The sequence below is a fragment of the Canis lupus genome, chromosome 17, assembly GCF_003254725.2.
Source record: "Canis lupus dingo isolate Sandy chromosome 17, ASM325472v2, whole genome shotgun sequence".
In the NCBI taxonomy this organism is placed as follows: Eukaryota; Metazoa; Chordata; class Mammalia; order Carnivora; family Canidae; genus Canis; species Canis lupus.
In genome coordinates, this window is record NC_064259.1 from 20,337,072 (window position 1) to 20,353,307 (window position 16,236).

Consider the following 16,236-nt stretch of genomic DNA (forward strand, 5'->3'; position numbering starts at 1 on the left):
CCCGCCGCCCCGCCCCCGGAGAGGCTGCCGCGCGTCCTCCTGCAGTCCCGGCGCCGCCCGCCGCCGTCCTCGGTCGCGAGCTGTCACCTGGCCGCCCGGGGAGGGGCGGGCGCGGGCGGGGGCGCGGGGAGGCGGGACTTGGCGGGGGCGGCGGGGGCGGCGGGGGCGCGGGCGGGGGCGGGGGCGGGGGCGGGCACCCCGCGGGGAGGCCGGCCACGTGACGCCGCAGCCGGGGCCGGGCGGCCAGGCGGGGAGCGCCGCGGCGGCCCCAGGAGGCGGCGGCGGGCGCGGGAGCCCGGGCCGCGCGGGACTGGCCGTCGGGGCCCCGGGACGGCGGCCCCCGGGGGCGCCCATGCGATGGAGAAGCTGGCGGCCGGGCTGGCGGGCCTGCGCTGGAGCATGGGCGCCTTCCCGCTCGACCTCATCGTCAGCCGCTGCCGCCTGCCCACGCTCGCCTGCCTCGGGCCAGGTACGGGGTGCGGGGAGGTCGGGGGCGGGGGCTCCCGGGCAGGTCGGGGGCCGTGAGGACGCGGCCCCCGCCCCGCCCCCGGCACCGGCCCGCGCGGCCCCCGGCGGCGCCTTCCCTGGAGACCCGGACCGGGACCGGGAGCGGGAGCGGGGCGGGGGCGGGGGCGGGGGTCCGCCCCGTCGGCGCAGCCCTGCCTCGGGCTCGGGCTCGGGCTCGGACCCCCGCGCGGCCGCGCCCCCTCCGTCCTTTGTCTCCCGCCCCTCACCTCGACCCTCCCGCGTCCCTCGGGCCTCGGACTCGGTGTCCCCACGGCCGCCCCCCGCCCGGCCCCGGCCGCCCCCACGTCGCGCCCCACTTGCCGGGGCCCGGGGCGCTCTGCCGACGGGGCTGCGCGTGGGGGCCCGCGAGGGGCCGTTTGGAGGCAGGGGGCCGCTCGGCTGGAGGAGGGGCGGGATCCGGGGCTGGCAGCCAGGCCGGGGGTTTTGTGTGTGAGAAGAATAGGGGTTTGGCCCGCGTTGGCACACTCGCTTCCCTGAATGCTAATGGGGCCCGCGGCCGCGGCCCGCTCCTCCCCGTGGGGCCGCAGCCCTCCTGCCACCAAAGCGGGCACCGGCAGCGTCAGGCTGTCCCGGGGTCGCCCCCCGAGGCGGCCTCCGGGCCGGGCCGTCCACAGAGGTGCTCGGCAGCCCAGCGTCGTGGTGGTGCTCTCTGGGCCGTCGGCCTGGGATCCCGAGGTCAGTGTCAGCATCAAGGCTGCTGTGGCTAGGCTGGCCCTGGGTCCTCCCTGGCCACTCCCCACACATCCCCCTTTGCACCCCGTCCTGGGGGGCCTTTCTGAGCTCTCCGGTCTGGGCAGGCCGCTTTTTAGAGTCCCTTGACTCCTCTGGCACTCCTGACCTGAGGCCCCCCCCCACACCCCTTGGAGTAGTTTATTGTCTTAACGCTGGGATGCAAGCTCCTTGGAAGAAGATCTCCTGCTTAACAAACATAATGGGCCCACCAAACCACTGGATGAGCAAATAGACAGCTGGTGTGGGGGCCTAGCTGTGACAGTGGTGGCTATGGCTGGGGTCACCATGAGTGTGAATGGGTGAACAAAAGTATGTCTTGAAGTCTTAAAAGCCCCCCTACGCCTGTCCATTTGGGAGAGGCCCCTCGGCGGGAGGAGACTGAGCCGTGTCAGTGGGGCGACAGGCTCTTGTCTCTGGGCTAGGTGGCTGTGCTGGCTCAACTGTTGGGGACCGTGACCCATGGCTGTTGATGTGTGCCCTGTGTGGCTGTGGCCTGTGTCCCTGTGGAAAGGCAGGCTGGGCTTTGGAGAGCTCTAGAAAGAGCTGCAGAGTAGGAGAGCTGCTTGGGCTCCCGGAGGGGAGGGGAGGGGCTAGAGGCTGAGGAGGAAGGCTGGGGCACCCTCCAACACAGTAGGAGCCAGCCCCCACCAAACCATGGACACATCCTCCCCATGTATTTCATGGAGCCCTCTGTCATCAGGATAAACCACTTCCCATGGGGTTGGGTGGCAACAATTTAAAGTTGTGTCTGAGGGCTGGGAAGGAGGCGTCCCCCACCCCCTCCCTGCCCACCAGCTGCAGCCAGGAGACCGTTCCACCGGCCTCCTGGAAGCTGGGCCAGCCCCTCCTGCTCCCCTGGAAACCGTTGCTGGGATTGGAGCCTCCTGGGCCCAGGCCCCTCCCGACACCTCTGCCCCAATGCAGCTTCCCCCAGAACTAGGCCCTCCCCCCATCCAAGTCCTCCCCAGCCCCCAACCTCATCACTGTGCTCCGGAGACTGGGAGGGTGAAGAGCTGACAAAGGGGAGAGCCAAGAAACAGCTTCTCTGAGAGGGGCTAGGGGGTATCTGAGACCTTCTTCCCTCTCTCTTGAGGTCCCCTGAATGTAGGAGCCCCCTGTGGCAGTGGGTGCAAAGGGGCTGCTGGGGAGAGAGGCAGGAATCTGCTCCTCCAGGCTGTTCTTCTGCCCTGAGTGATGTATGGCTCTAGGGGAGCCCTCAGCTGAGGCCCACAGCGGATAGCCCTGTCTCAGCCCTGTGTGGGCCCCAACCAAGGCCCTCCTTGCCTGGCTTAGGCACTGACTTAGGGGCCAGCTCTAGTGTCTGCTGCCCAGTAAGCCCTCGCCCGCCCCCAGCATGTTTGCTGCTCCCCTCTGGGAGTGCCTGGACATCCTCCACTCAATGGCAAAGGCGGCCTGTTTTCTCGGTTCACCTCTCTTTCCACTTCCGCTTGGATCCGAGCGCTCCTGGGGGCTGGAGGACAGGGCTGTTCATCTGCTGGGAGGTGCGCCCCCCCTTTCTCTGGCCCCCACGCAGCCCTGGGCCTGGGACAGCAGGTGGCCCAGGCCAGTGGTGAATGAAGGACTCTGACTGGGCTGTTTGCTGGGACCCTGGGAGATGGGGCATGACTCACAGCGCTGCAGCCACAGTGGCAGACCGCCTGTCCCTTGAGCATTGTTGACCTGGACAGGGATTGTGGGGAGCTGTCCCAGTCCGGGGCTTGGTGAAGAAGTCAGCCTCCCTACTCTCTCTGCCCCTCCTAATGTTCACTTTACCTTTCCTTCCTCTTCCTTCGCCTCCCAGGGGAGTATGCCGAGGGTGTCAGTGAGAGAGACATCCTGCTCATTCACTCCTGCCGTCAGTGGACAACGGTGACAGCCCATACCCTGGAGGAGGGCCACTATGTCATCGGACCCAAGATTGACATCCCCCTGCAGTACCCAGGTGTGCCCAGCCAGGGACAGATGACACAGAGCTCCTGGGGAGTGTAGGCAGGACGGTAGGAGGTGGGGCTTGGGAGCAGCTGTTGGTGACTGCCCTTGGAGCCAGGGATGAGCAGGGATGAGCGAGGGCCCACTGGCTGGCAGTGGGTGGTTAGGGTTAGGGCCCAGTGTTTTTTTTTTTTTTTTTTAAGATTTTTATTTATTTATTTATGAGAGACACAGAGAGAGAGAGAGAGAGAGAGAGAGAGGAGAGGCAGAGACACAGGCAGAGGGAGAAGCAGGCTCCATGCAGGGAGCCCGACATGGGACTCGATCCCGGGTCTCTAGAATCACGCCCTGGGCTGAAGGCTGTGCCAAACTGCTGAGCCACTGGGGCTGCCTAAGGGCCCAGTGGTTTTCATATTGTTCTGGGGAGTTCTGGGTTTCTTGTTGCAAACCTTTTGGTTCACATTTTATTTTAAAATAGATCTTAAACTAATGATTAAAAAAATACCAACACTCTCAAATTGATACGAATCAAACCTTAACTCCCCGTTAGAGACCTTGAGTGTGTACCATGAGCTGCCTCATTAAGCCTTTTTTGTACAGACCCTCAACGAAAATATGGCCAGAATCTTTTCAGTAGTGTGCAACCCAGACTCCTCAGAAACACAGGGATGCTCAGGCTGATTTATAGCTGCATGGGTCGGCTCTAATCCTATTCTTCCCAATTTTTATGTTAAACTCATTGTTTTCATTGATTAACCTTATAAGGGAATGCTAAAATTTAGACTTTTAAATAAGATGATGCTAATGAATTTCTACTTTTATCTTTTATATATATGATGTTGACATCCTATATCAGATTTTGTCTGCAGAAAAGATTCTGCTGGAAAGGGAAAGTCCAGCCCTTATATTTCACACATCGTAAAACAGATGGTTTAAGAGGGAAGTGACTTGCCCAGGGTCATACGGCTAGTAAGCAGCGGAGCTCGGGCTAGAACCCAGGTCACCTGACTCCTGGGCCGGTGCTTGCTGGCACCACACCAGCAGTGCAAGTGTGTCATCACGTGGGTGGGCAGGGTAGGAATCTCGTGGCCCCATCCCAGCAATGCCCCCATGTGAGCCCAGGATTGCACAGTTCCTGTGTGTTAAACACATGGCTGTCTTCCAGACACTGAGCTGAGCATTTCATCATTTTATCCTCACAGCCACTTATTAACTCCATCTAGCTCACAAACTGAGGCTCCGGGAGCTTCAGTAGCTTGCCTCCCACCCCCAGCCCTTCCTGGGTCTCTTCTGAAGAAGGAGGACAGAACTAAGACAAAGGCTTGTGCTCTCTACAACAACCCTGCGAAGTTGGTACCCCCGTAACCCTCACACCCCATTTAAAAACAGAAAACCCAAGTGTCTTTCTGACCTGGGGTTCCGCCGGGAGCCCTTGAGAAGGTTTGCTAGAAATTTCCCAGGCTGGGTATCTGGTGTTGGTCCAGGAAGAGGTCCCAGGTCCTCGTCTTGAGATAAAGCAAAAATTGGGGAAAGTCCTCAGTGACAGAGTGTGACTTTACTGTCCTTCGTTAGTTGTGTTATTGAGAATCTGGGAAACCAAGGCACAGAGTCTCCTAGGGAAGAGTAAGTGCAGGAGGCTTCTAGCCCTTCCCCTATGTCTTTTGGTGCCCCTGAGTGCATGCAGACCATGGGGTCATGGGGTGACAGCTGGCCTGTAGGAGAGGCACATCCCCATCGCATCTTTCCGGTGGGTGGTTCTGTGGGGGAGGGGACGCCAGGCCCCTTAGCGGGAGGGGCGGGGTGATGAGGAAGCTGAGAGCACAGCTCCAACCCCACGCCAGTTCCTCCTAATGAATTAATAATGGGGTGGGCAGGGGCAGCGGCTGCGGACCGAGAGCCTCTCAGGGAAGGCGGGGGAGGGGAGTGTGCAGCCCAGCACCCCGAGAGGAGGGAGAGGAGAGTCGGCAAAACTTGGTTGCCCCGAGGCAGCCCCCGCCGCCCTGGGTGCGGGGCCAGGTGGTCTGGTCAGTGTTGGCCTGCACTCTGGGAGCTAAGCTGTATGCTCCCATTTCACAGATGCGAACACTGAAGCCTCCAGACGTTAGTGTGCCTAAGGTCCCACAGCTGGTCGGGACCCGACTAGGTCTGTTGGCCCCCAAGTCTGTACATTTATCCACCATTCTTTTTTTTTTTTTTTTAAGATTTTATTTATTCATGAGAGACACAGAGAGAGAAGAGAGAGAGAGAGAGAGAGAGAGAGAGAGAGAGGGGCAGGACACAGGCAGAGGGAGAAGCAGGCTCCCTGCAAGGAGCTCGATGTGGGACTCCATCCCGGACCCTGGGATCACGCCCTGAGCCCAAGTCAGACGCTCAAGCGCTGAGCCACCCAGGCGTCCCTTATCCACCATTCTTGAGGGAACGGAGGCCGGCGCGGGTGCTGGGAGGAGGGGGAGAAGCAGGGCCGCGGGGCCAGGGAGGGCAGGGGCAGGGGCAGGCCCCTAGGCCCGCGGGCCCTGGATGTCTCAGGACGGGGGAGGCAGGAGAGGAAGCTGCAGGGGGAGTGAAGGCTTCCCGGGGCTAGCGCCTACTCCCGGGAGGGCTCCCTTCCTTCCTTCCTCCCGCCGTAATGACCGGTGCTGGGCGGGGGCTGCGGCCGAGGCTGGTGCCGCTGCCATGGTTACATCGATCTGCCGGCCACATCCTCCCCGGCTGCAGCCCCGACTCGCTCCCGCTCTCCCCACGAGGCTGCTGGGGGTCGGGGCTTGTGTGGCTGGGGGGACGAGCCCAGGTGGGGGGGGGGGCGCCACCCGGGTCGGAAGGTGGCAGCTCTGCAAGTCCTCCTGCAGGACCCCCGGAGCCCTGCTCCCTGCCGGGCCCTCCCCCTGTATCCCCACCTGCATCCCGGCAGCCGTGGGGCCGGGGCACATCTTCCTACAAGGGGCTCCCCCCAGTGGTTAGGGCAGGACTTGCCTTCCACCTTTCTCCCCGCCACTGGCCCTTCGGTCTCTGCAGTCTCCCTGCTTTCCTGCTTCTGCTGATGGGCTCTGTCCTCGGTCCTCCTTTCTTCATGCCCAGCACTGGGGAGGGGTGGTGAGGGGTCCTGCATTTGGGATGCTGGCTGGGTTTTGGGGAATCCAGGACCGCCCCACCCCCAACACACACACTGTATACAAAATGGTGTTGGTGTCCATGCCAGGAGTACACTGTGGGCATTTTTCTGGGAAGGGGGTTCCCAGAAGAGGGTTGCTAATGAACTTGTAGGATTGAGATCCTCTGCTCTTCCTCTTTCCTTGAGCCATCTTCCCTGGCCTACCTGAAGACCCCTCCTGTGGGCTGCTGACCTTCAGTTTGTTGTTGTTGTTCTTCTTCTTTTGAGATTTTATTTATTTGAGAGAGGGTGCAAGAGAGCACAAGCAGGGAGCCCAATGCAGGGCTGGACCCCAGGACCCCAGGATCATGACCTGAGCCGAAGGCAGACACTTAGCCGACTGAGCCACACAGATGCCCCCAGTCTGTACCACTGACCAGGAGTCCTGAGGCCCTGCACCCACATGCTCACCCCCTGGAGGGCCTCACTTGGCCTCCTCAGGACTGGCTCCTGCCCCCGTGTTACTTCCAGGTTCCCAGTTAGCAGTTCTGCCAAGGTCCATTTTTTTTTCCTTCCTTTTTCTTCCTTGTAGTTTCAAATTTTTATTTCAACTCCAGTTAACATAGTGTGCTATTAGTTTCAGGTGTAGAATGCAGTGATTCATCGCTTACATCCCTGGTGTTCATCAGGCCAAGAGCCTGGATCCCCAGGCCTCATCTCCCCCGGCCCCTGCCCCCCTTCCCCTGGGAAACCTCAGTGTGTTGTCTTTTGTTAAGAGTCTGTGTTCCCAGCTCCGTTTCTGACCACGCTGGTGACCCGCCCCCTGTCCTCCCCCTGCCTGCCCCTAATCTGCCACCCGGGCCTTCCTTCCATGCACCTCTCACTCTGCTGCATTTCATTGTTCCCTCAGTCGCTGTCCCAGCCCTGCAGCAGAACTGTCACTGGCTGACTGGCCGCTCCACTTTCTTTAGAGAGTTCAACATGGATCTTGGCATTTCCTTGCCCAAAACACTGTCATTGCTTTAATTTCTTTTTCTTTTTTTCTCTTCCTTTATTTTGGGGGATGGAAGGAGGCTGTCAGGTGACCCTTTATTGAAATACTTTCCTTTTTGGTTCTTAGCTAGCCAGGCAATCCCCCCTGCATCATTGCTGATGCCTGGTGTCATGAAAGTGGCAGCCATCAACACTGCAGTCCACAGACTGGGCAGTCCAAGATCTCTTTAATGGTTCCAGAGAGTTCTCTAGCTAAAGATCCGTGCTGCTTTTATGGGGCAGTGTTGACAATCTCCTCAAAAGTGACATTTCCACTGTGACTCGGGTTTTTCTGCTTCTGTCTCTTGGCGGTTCCGTGAGGGCTTGATGATCAGAGCAGAGGCGGAAGGTACCATTTCAGTCTGGGCCTGTTAGTTCCGAAGGGTCAGTGTCCCTCTTCTCCCCAGACCCTTGCAGTCACTGCTGGCCTGGGCAGTGTCCTCCCTCAGCTTATTTGAGGGTCAATCTTGGGGACCCAGCAGATGTGGCACCAACTTCCCCAGGTATAAGACTTTGATCTTGTTGGGGTTGAATTTAGGCAGCATGGTGGAGGCAGCTGGTGGCAGGGACAACAGAAGGAAGCGGCCACATTGGCTTCCTCTGAGCTGAAAGCCAAAGGCTCATTTTTACTGAGTAGAGCCCTTCCTCCGCCTTGGCCTGGCATTCAGAGCCTTTCATCCCCTGGATGCTGCTTCCCCTGCCTCAAGTCCAGGGCACGGGCACTCCCCCTTTTGGGCTGGCAGTCCGCACCAATTCTTCCATGTAGACCGTTCTGTGAAACTCTTATAATTCTAAAGATCCCCTCAGGAAGGTTTCCTGTAACTCCGTGGTCGTCTGGCTTTGTAGCCCCGGGTCCGTCGTAGCGCCGGCCCCAGCCCACCATCACTGGGGGCTCCCTGTTACACCCATTCCTCCAGGATTACCTAGATTTGCACCCTCTGTTGGGTCTAGTCCAGCATCTGGCACCCACAGGGTCCCCCATAAATGTTTGTGGGATGAATAAATGCTGGACCATGACTGTAGCAACCACCTGGAAGACTATGGAAGCTAAAAAGCCACCTTGTCTTCCCTTGGCCTGTTGGCCACTCACCTAAGAGTCTCCTCTGTCTGTGGAAGGCCTGAGAAGAGGCCATCCATCCAGATGTGTGGGAGTTTCACAGCTGTCCTTGCTCTCATGTAGGTGGACACATAAAACATGGGTAGCCAGTGAGGTGAGACAGTTTACACAAGGGTGTCAGCTTCATGGATTATCCTCCTTCTTGGAAAGTCCATATCCTTTGAGGGCATCCGCCAAGCCAGCCCAAATAGTCCTAGAGTGTAGGCTCCGAAGGAGGGGATTTTGCTGGGCTCAGGTCAGAGGCCTCTGAGATGGTGGGGCTAGATGTTGGAACAGGGCAGGGTCTGGGAACAGAGTGGAGTCTGAGCAGCTCTCCTGGGGCCTCCCAGGCCTGGGGCCAAGCCCCTGTCTGCCCAATGCTCAGCAACCCACACTTGATACACTGGATGCTAGATCCAGACAGGGCCCCAAATCAGCTGCTCCTGCACCCTCCTCCTAGGTGAGGACCCAGAGCGGGGAAGGGACTCATTGAGGGTCACAGAAGGTCAGAGAAGGACTAGGACAAAAATAGGAGGCAGCATCTCCAGTACCACACTGATGCTTGGTTAGAGGCCAGTGGTGTGTGCAAGTGTTTGGCTGCCAGTTTGCATCTGGATTTCTCTGGGCAGGCAGCTGCTAACTTCCTCAGCTACCCACACGCTCTCCATGGGGTTCTAGATACTGGGTCTGTGCTCACCTTCACCCTTGAGCCACCTCCCACTAGTGCCTTTCTGCCTGCCTGCGTTCTGGAGGGGCTGGCTGAGCTGAGGATAGCAGAAGTAGGGAGTGGCAGGCAGGCCTGCCCTAGCAGCCTATGTTCCTCCTGTGTAGGGAAGTTCAAGCTCCTGGAGCAGGCCCGGGATGTGCGGGAGCCAGTGAGGTACTTCAGCAGCGTGGAGGAGGTGGCCAGCGTCTTCCCTGACCGCATCTTTGTGATGGAAGCCATCACCTTCAGTGTCAAGGTCAGTCCTTGCCACACCAGGCACGATGCCCCCACACTAGTTAGAAGGTTGCCCTTAGGCAGAAGGTGTCCGTGTGGCTTCTGGCAGTTCCTGGATGGCATTTGGCATGATTGGGCCATATGGAAGGGTTAGTTGTAGGACCCTCTGGTCTGCAGAACTTTCTGGAAAGGTGGTGAAACAGGAGTTAAGTGTGTGTGGAGCATCATGCTTGATTTGGAGACCTTCAGGGCAGCCTGTCCTAGTGTCCACTGGTGTAAGGGTAGTGGCTTTGGTGGTGGGGGTTGGGGACACAGTACCAGCAGTCCCCCACTTGTGTACAGATAGCTCTTTACTGTTTACAGACCTTATCCATCAATTCATTACTCTTCACAGAAGCCTTGTTGAATGGATGGAGCATTTTTTTAAAAAAAGATTTTATTTATTCATGAGAGACACACACAGAGAGAGAGAGAGAGAGGCAGAGACATAGGCAGAGGGAGAAGCAGGCTCCATGCAGGGAGCCCGATGTGGGACTCGATCCCCGGTCTCCAGGATCACGCCCTGGGCTGAAGGTGGCGCTAAACCGCTGAGCCCCCCGGGCTGCCCTGGATGGAGCATTATTGTGCCGGAATTGTAAAGACAACGATAATATAAGTTGTCATTTACTGGATGTTTTCCAAGTCGATCGCTGTACATAGAACAAGTCTTCCAGTAGGAGTTATCACGTGAGGCGAGTAGGACCCCGAGGTAGCTCATGCAAGGTTGCACAGCTGCCCTGTGGCCTCTGCAGGCGGGGAAGGTGGGCCTCCTGATGGGATGTGAGCCCGAGGAAGGGCGTCTTTCCCCGGGGCTCCGGCTCAGGCCTCGCCTGGCTTCTGGGCTGCGCAGGTGGTGTCGGGCGAGTTCAGCGAGGACAGCGAGGTGTACAACTTCACGCTGCACGCGGGCGACGAGCTCACACTCATGGGCCAGGCGGAGATCCTGTGCGCCAAGACCACCAAGGAGCGCTCGCGCTTCACCACGCTGCTGCGCAAGCTGGGCCGGGCGGGGGCGCTGGCCGGGGTGGGCGGCGGCGGCGGCGGCGGCGGGGGCCCCGGGGGCGCGGGGGCCGCGGGCGGCGGCGGCGGCGGCGGCGGCGCCAGGCCCATCAAAGGCAAGATGCCCTGCCTCATCTGCATGAACCACCGCACCAACGAGAGCCTGAGCCTGCCCTTCCAGTGCCAGGGCCGCTTCAGCACGCGCAGCCCGCTCGAGCTGCAGATGCAGGAGGGCGAGCACACGGTGCGCGCCATCATCGAGCGCGTGCGGCTCCCGGTGAACGTGCTGGTGCCCAGCCGGCCGCCGCGCAACCCCTACGACTTGCACCCGGTGCGGGAGGGCCACTGCTACAAGCTGGTCAGCATCATCTCCAAGACCGTGGTGCTGGGGCTGGCGCTGCGCCGCGAGGGCCCGGCGCCGCTGCACTTCCTGCTGCTCACCGACACGCCGCGCTTCGCGCTGCCGCAGGGCCTGCTGGCCGGGGACCCGCGCGTGGAGCGCCTGGTGCGCGACAGCGCCTCCTACTGCCGCGAGCGCTTCGACCCCGACGAGTACTCCACGGCCGTGCGCGAGGCGCCCGCGGAGCTGGCCGACGACTGCGCCAGCCCGCGCCGCGCGCGCCTCTGCCTGCCCGCGCCCCCGCGCGCCCCCGCGCCCCCGCGCGCCCCCGGCCCGCCCGGCGACGGCGACCAGGAGTACGTGAGCCCCGACTGGGCCAGCGCCGCCGAGGCCGCCGCGCCGCCCGCCGAGATCCCCTACGAGGAGCTGTGGACGCACCAGGCGGCCGAGGGCCTCGCCGAGGGCCGGGCCCGGCCGCCTCCCGGGCCCGATCTCATCTCCTTCGGGGCCGCCGGGCCGCCCCGCCTGGAGCCCGAGGCGCCGCCGCCTCCGGTGCCTCCCAAGTCCGAGGCGGTGAGTGGCCGCGGCGTCGGCGCGAGGGTGACCGGCGGGAGCGAGCTGGGGACGCCCCCCAGGGAGGGCGCCGGGCGGTCAGCCAGACGCAGGTTCTGCCGGGCCCAGCCTCCAGCCCCGGACCGGGACGGGGACCGGGGCCGGGAGGGGAGGGAAGTGGAGGGGAAGGACTCAGGGCCGTATTGTCCTAAGGAATACTGGAGACAGCGGCGCTCGTAGGTCCCTAGCTTGAGAGGATTTGGGATGAGCCCTAAGGTTCCGCGGAACGGGGGTCCTGCCAGTTGTCCGGTGGAAAGAAGGTCCCACGGTGGATTAAGTTTAGAAAGACGCAGCGGGCGATTCCTAGCCCACCCCCTCCTCACTTTGGAGCCATACAACTTTGGTTTATTAAAGGCTCTGAGAAGTCCTGCGCCAAGGAACCCTAGTCGTGCCTAACGCAGAATTTTCCAACCATACTCGTCCCGGAAAATAGCTATTAACATCCCAGGGAGTCCACTAGGAGTATTTGGTTTATAAAGAAGGAACCCAGATGGTAGAGACTTGTCCTTCCCTTTCTTCTCCCTGTCACACCACTGTCCTTTTCCTCAAGGAGGGACTACTAGGTCGACTTATCTGTTTCCATCTACTTTTGTATTCTTGTTCTTACAGTCATGGTGGATTTCCAAGGCCCTAGGAGGTGGTGTGCGTGTCGTGGGCCCTCTTGGAGGGAAACAGGCTGCAGAGGCTGGGGGGTGGGGTGGGCAGTGAGTAGTTGCAGGTAAGGCAGAGGCAGCCTCGTGTCAGTGTCAGTCCCTCCTGGCCCGGCTGCTTGGGACAGGGAAGATAAGGAGCGTCCACTGCTCAGGGCAGGGTGTGGAGCTGTGGCCCTCTGCTTGCAGGTGAAGGAGGAGTGTCGCCTGCTCAATGCACCCCCCGTGCCTCCCCGGGGTGGCAGTGGCGGCGGCCGGCTCTCGGGCAGCCCCCCGGTGCCCCCACGCTTCCCCAAGCTGCAGCCCGTCCACTCACCTAGCTCCAGCCTCTCCTACTACTCCTCTGGCCTCCAGGATGGGTGAGCCCCTTCCTTCTCTTGGTGCTGGGCCTTCCTAGGTGGGGGGCGGTTGCAAGGAGGAGGGGAGGGGGGCCCGCACCGAGGGAGAGGAAGAGTCCAGGCCTGCCGGCCAGAGCCTGTGGGTCCCTGAGCGGTTCCGAGCAGTCCCCGAGCGGGCGGGCGCCCGTGTGCCGAGATCACAGCGGCGCTCTCTGGCCCCGCAGAGCTGTGCGCTGCGTCCTGTGTGTGAGCCCGGGGCGCCTCCCTCTGCGCTGCCTCACCTTCCCTGTGTGTGTCTCTCCGCCCACAGGGCAGGTTCTCGCAGTGCCAGTGGCTCCCCGTCGCCGGACGCCTACTCCCTCTATTGCTACCCATGCACATGGGGAGACTGCAAGGCGGGCGAGGCCTCCAGCCGCCCGCCCCCGGGACCCCTGCCGTCGACCACGCAGCCCAGCCAGGCCACCCGGGCCCTTGCAGAGCCCCTGGGCAGTCGAGCGGTCTCCCTCCTGGGGGCTGATCCCCCGGTGAAGGCGTACCACAGCTGCCCGCCTCTGTTCAAGCCCGCTCACCCCCAGAAACGCTTTGCTCCGTTTGGGGCCCTCAACCCCTTTTCGGGGCCTGCCTACCCCTCAGGCCCTTCTGCGGCCTCCTCTTCTGGGCCCACAACCAGCTCGGGGCCCCTGGCTACCTCCAGCCCAGCTTTCTCTCCAGGCCCAGGCTCACCAGGCCAGGCCTATTCCGTGGCCCCCACCTTCTCCTCCTCCTCCTCTGAGTGGCAGGAGCCCACCCTGGAGCCCTTTGACCCCTTTGAGCTGGGCCAGGGCAGTTCTCCAGAGCCTGAGCTGCTGCACTGTCAGGAGCCCAGAGCTGGGGGGGCACCCTGCCTTTCTCCACTTGGACCCCCCAAGGCCTTTGAACCGGAAGGCTTGGTGCTGCGGCAGGTCCCTACCCCGCTGTCACCAGTGGCCCTGCAGGGGCCCGAGGCCAGTGGGGCACGGCTCCTTCTGGCCCAAGGGCGCCTGGAGGGGCCTCCTGCCAGTCCCCGGGAGGGGGCCGCGGGCTGGGGAGGCCGGGATGCCTCCTCCTGGCAGCCCCCTGCTGACCTGTCTGCGCTCTCTCTGGAAGAAGTCTCTCGAAGTCTCCGTTTCATTGGGCTCTCAGAGGATGTGGTGAGCTTCTTTGCCCGAGAACGCATTGATGGCAGCATCTTTGTGCAGCTCAGTGAGGATATCCTGGCGGATGACTTCCACCTCACCAAGCTGCAGGTCAAGAAGATCATGCAGTTCATCAAAGGCTGGCGGCCCAAGATCTGACGTTCCCAGCTTGTAGCTGCACAACTGGAATCCTTGCACGGAGGCCCTGGGGGTTAGCCACGGTCTGCGGGGGGACAGCACTGCCAGAGCGGGTCCTGCCTGTGAGGAGAATCTATGCCAGACTGAGGCAGCTAGGCAGCCCCTCAGAAGTGAATCCAGGGGAGACACGCTTGGAAATGGGGACATCTGGCCTTTGTGCAGAGTAAGTGGGGAGGGGGTTGGAGGCAGCAGTGCACGCCTGGGCCTGGGGACACATTGCTGCGGTTCCCATGGTAGGGAGGGGCAAAAACTGGCCTTCATGGTGACCTGACATCCTCCCATGTCTTGATGTGGAGCTTCAGACATCTTGCACTTCTCGAGCTTGTAGGTTCAGGTTAGTGACAAGAGAAGAAGATGTCCCATAATCGAAGCACAGATCTCCCAAGAGCCCTCTCTCTCCTCTGTGTTCCTTGGGCCTTTGGCCTAAGTCGCCCGAGTCTGGGTGCCTTTTCCATTATCTCTGGGATGCCCTTCCCTTGTCCTTCCCTTCCCCTTAGGGCCCTGGCCCCGAGTACAGGTGTATCCAGTACAGGTCTGTGCCATTGCCCCTCTGAGGCTCCAGCTCTGTGCGCTGGTTCACGGGTGAGGACTCTGGGAGAGCACAGCTCTGCTGTTGACCTGCTCATCTAGTTAAGGGAGGCAGATGCTCCCCTGATGTCTCTAGTGCCCAGGCTTCTGCCTTCTGTCCTGCCGGGTCGGGTCCCATCTGAGAAGCTTCTCAGTGGAAGAGCAGGTACATTGAGGTCAGCTGCTCCTGGGTTCTAGAGGCAAGTGGCCTTCTGCCCATCTCCTGCCCCCTTCGTTTGACTGGCAAACACAGGGTGTATCTCTCCGGTTTTCTGTCGCTGGCACGGGACGGGTGGGAAAGAGAAAGCACAGTGGTTTGGGGAAACAGGCTTTCTCCCCGCTCCTGGAGCTCAGGCCTCCCACACGTGTTCCTGTGCCTCGCAGTGGGTGTCTGTGGCCTGGACCTTGGGCGTGGCGATCTGCTTGTGCCTGGAGCAGGCTGGCTGTTGTGTACAACCACCCATCCCCCTGTGCTCTCCGGGTTTCACTGCCCCAGAACCACACTAACTCTCCCCATGCCACTAGTGTCAGGCCCCACACGGACCAGCCTTCTCTGCTGCCTTATCTAGCCTACCTAGATATTTATTTCCTCCGTTTTTCTCTTAAGAGTAGTGAAGCCATGCTGGTGCTCATGCCCTGAGCAGATGCCTCCGCTCCAGGGGAAGGGAGTCAGGAAGTAGAGCACACAAACTGTGATCCTGAAGCATTGGGTTTCCTTGCCGATCACTCTGTGAATCCTCAAGGACTCGTGAAATAAATGCTAGAGCACTGAACAGCAGTGCGGGTGAAATTCTGGGTGTCAATGCTCTCTTCCTCTGGAGGGTCCTGAGAACTGACAGGCACAATGTGTAGGCCTCTGGGTACAAGAGGACTTTGGGATGGGGTGTGCATGTGGCCCACTCCTGGGTTCCCTTCCAAAAGCCCCTCCTCAGCCCCTCTCCTACAAGAACCTTCCAGCTCCCACCAGTGTCTCAACGTAATTCCTACTTTCTAGTGCTGCTGAGTGGAAAGTTCTGTGTTACCAGCCAGGGCCCACGTTTACATTCTTGCACTGGCCAAATGCCTGCCTGAGGCTCTCCCAGACACCCCCCAATTAAGAAGCCTGTTAATGGCTCTGGTGAGAGGATCCATTCTCTACTTTCTACTGGTCATCTGAAAATCCCAATGCACAGATGACTTGGTTTTAGCCTGGCTTTGCAGCAACCATGAGTAGTTAGTAGAGCCAGAGCTAAGCTCCCTGCCCCCTGGGACCAGGGGGTATCTGAAGTACTAGCAACTTGGAGCAGAGGCAGGAGCAATGGGTCACATCTGAGTTCAGAGCACAGCACAGTCAGACTTCCGATTCTGCACACATGGTCCCTTCTGCCAGACTGGTCAGGAGCCCAAAGGCTGTTTACACGTACTGGGTACTGCTTCCACCAGAACATGAGAGGGACTCTCCAGCCCAGAGGGCATTGGGAGGGCAGAGAGGAGGCTCTCGCAGCTTGGTGGCACTGGTGAGTTGGCTCATTGTTCCCTCGAACTGCTTGTTGCGTGGTTTCTGATGACCCATCCATCCTTCCATGCTCTGGGGCAGCCAAGACGCACAGGATATAATGACCAGGAAGATACTCTCTCCTGTGCTTCACTCCAACGTTAACATCCTGAGAACATGTGCATGAGTCCCACCACAAAAAGAACTGGGTACCATTGTACTATGAGGCATTAGTTTGGGGAAAGGTGGCTTTAGTAACCTGGCCTCCAAGCGTGTGGGACCTCACCTGCTCTGGTCAGTCAGGCCTCTCTGGAAGGGCAAGCAGAAGCCCGCCAGGGCGTGTAAATACGGCCAGGTTTCGGAGGCTTTAGCTCTTTATGCTCTCAAGGTGAAATCTAGGACTGTCCCAACACACCCACACCCCAAAAGCATTGGGCTTTATTCCAGCTCCTTGAAGGGGGGAGGGGGTTAAGCCAGAAGGGCAGAGACCGAAGGAAAAGGAGCAGGCGGGCAGAGAGGC

At 60.5% G+C, this 16,236-nt stretch overlaps 1 protein-coding gene across 4 annotated transcripts; it reads left to right on the forward strand.

Annotated features, from left to right (window-relative positions):
* The first annotated feature begins 236 nt into the window (after positions 1-236).
* On the forward strand, positions 237-15,032 carry GAREM2 (GRB2 associated regulator of MAPK1 subtype 2). Of its 4 annotated transcripts, XR_007402891.1 has the most exons (7): positions 238-469; positions 3,062-3,202; positions 9,237-9,367; positions 10,235-11,296; positions 12,175-12,344; positions 12,634-13,838; positions 14,850-15,032. XR_007402891.1 is itself a non-coding variant. In XM_025454455.3 (6 exons), the coding sequence occupies exons 1-6, from the start codon at positions 358-360 to the stop codon at positions 13,634-13,636; spliced, it is 2,619 nt and encodes an 872-aa protein (XP_025310240.3). In that variant the 5' UTR covers positions 237-357; the 3' UTR covers positions 13,637-15,032. The 4 variants fall into 4 exon arrangements, 3 of the variants coding, with proteins under 3 accessions (XP_025310240.3, XP_048951390.1, XP_048951391.1); XM_025454455.3 differs by having other exon boundaries at positions 237-469; positions 12,634-15,032; XM_049095433.1 differs by lacking the exon at positions 3,062-3,202 and having other exon boundaries at positions 237-469; positions 12,634-15,032.
* Positions 15,033-16,236: the final 1,204 nt, after the last annotated feature.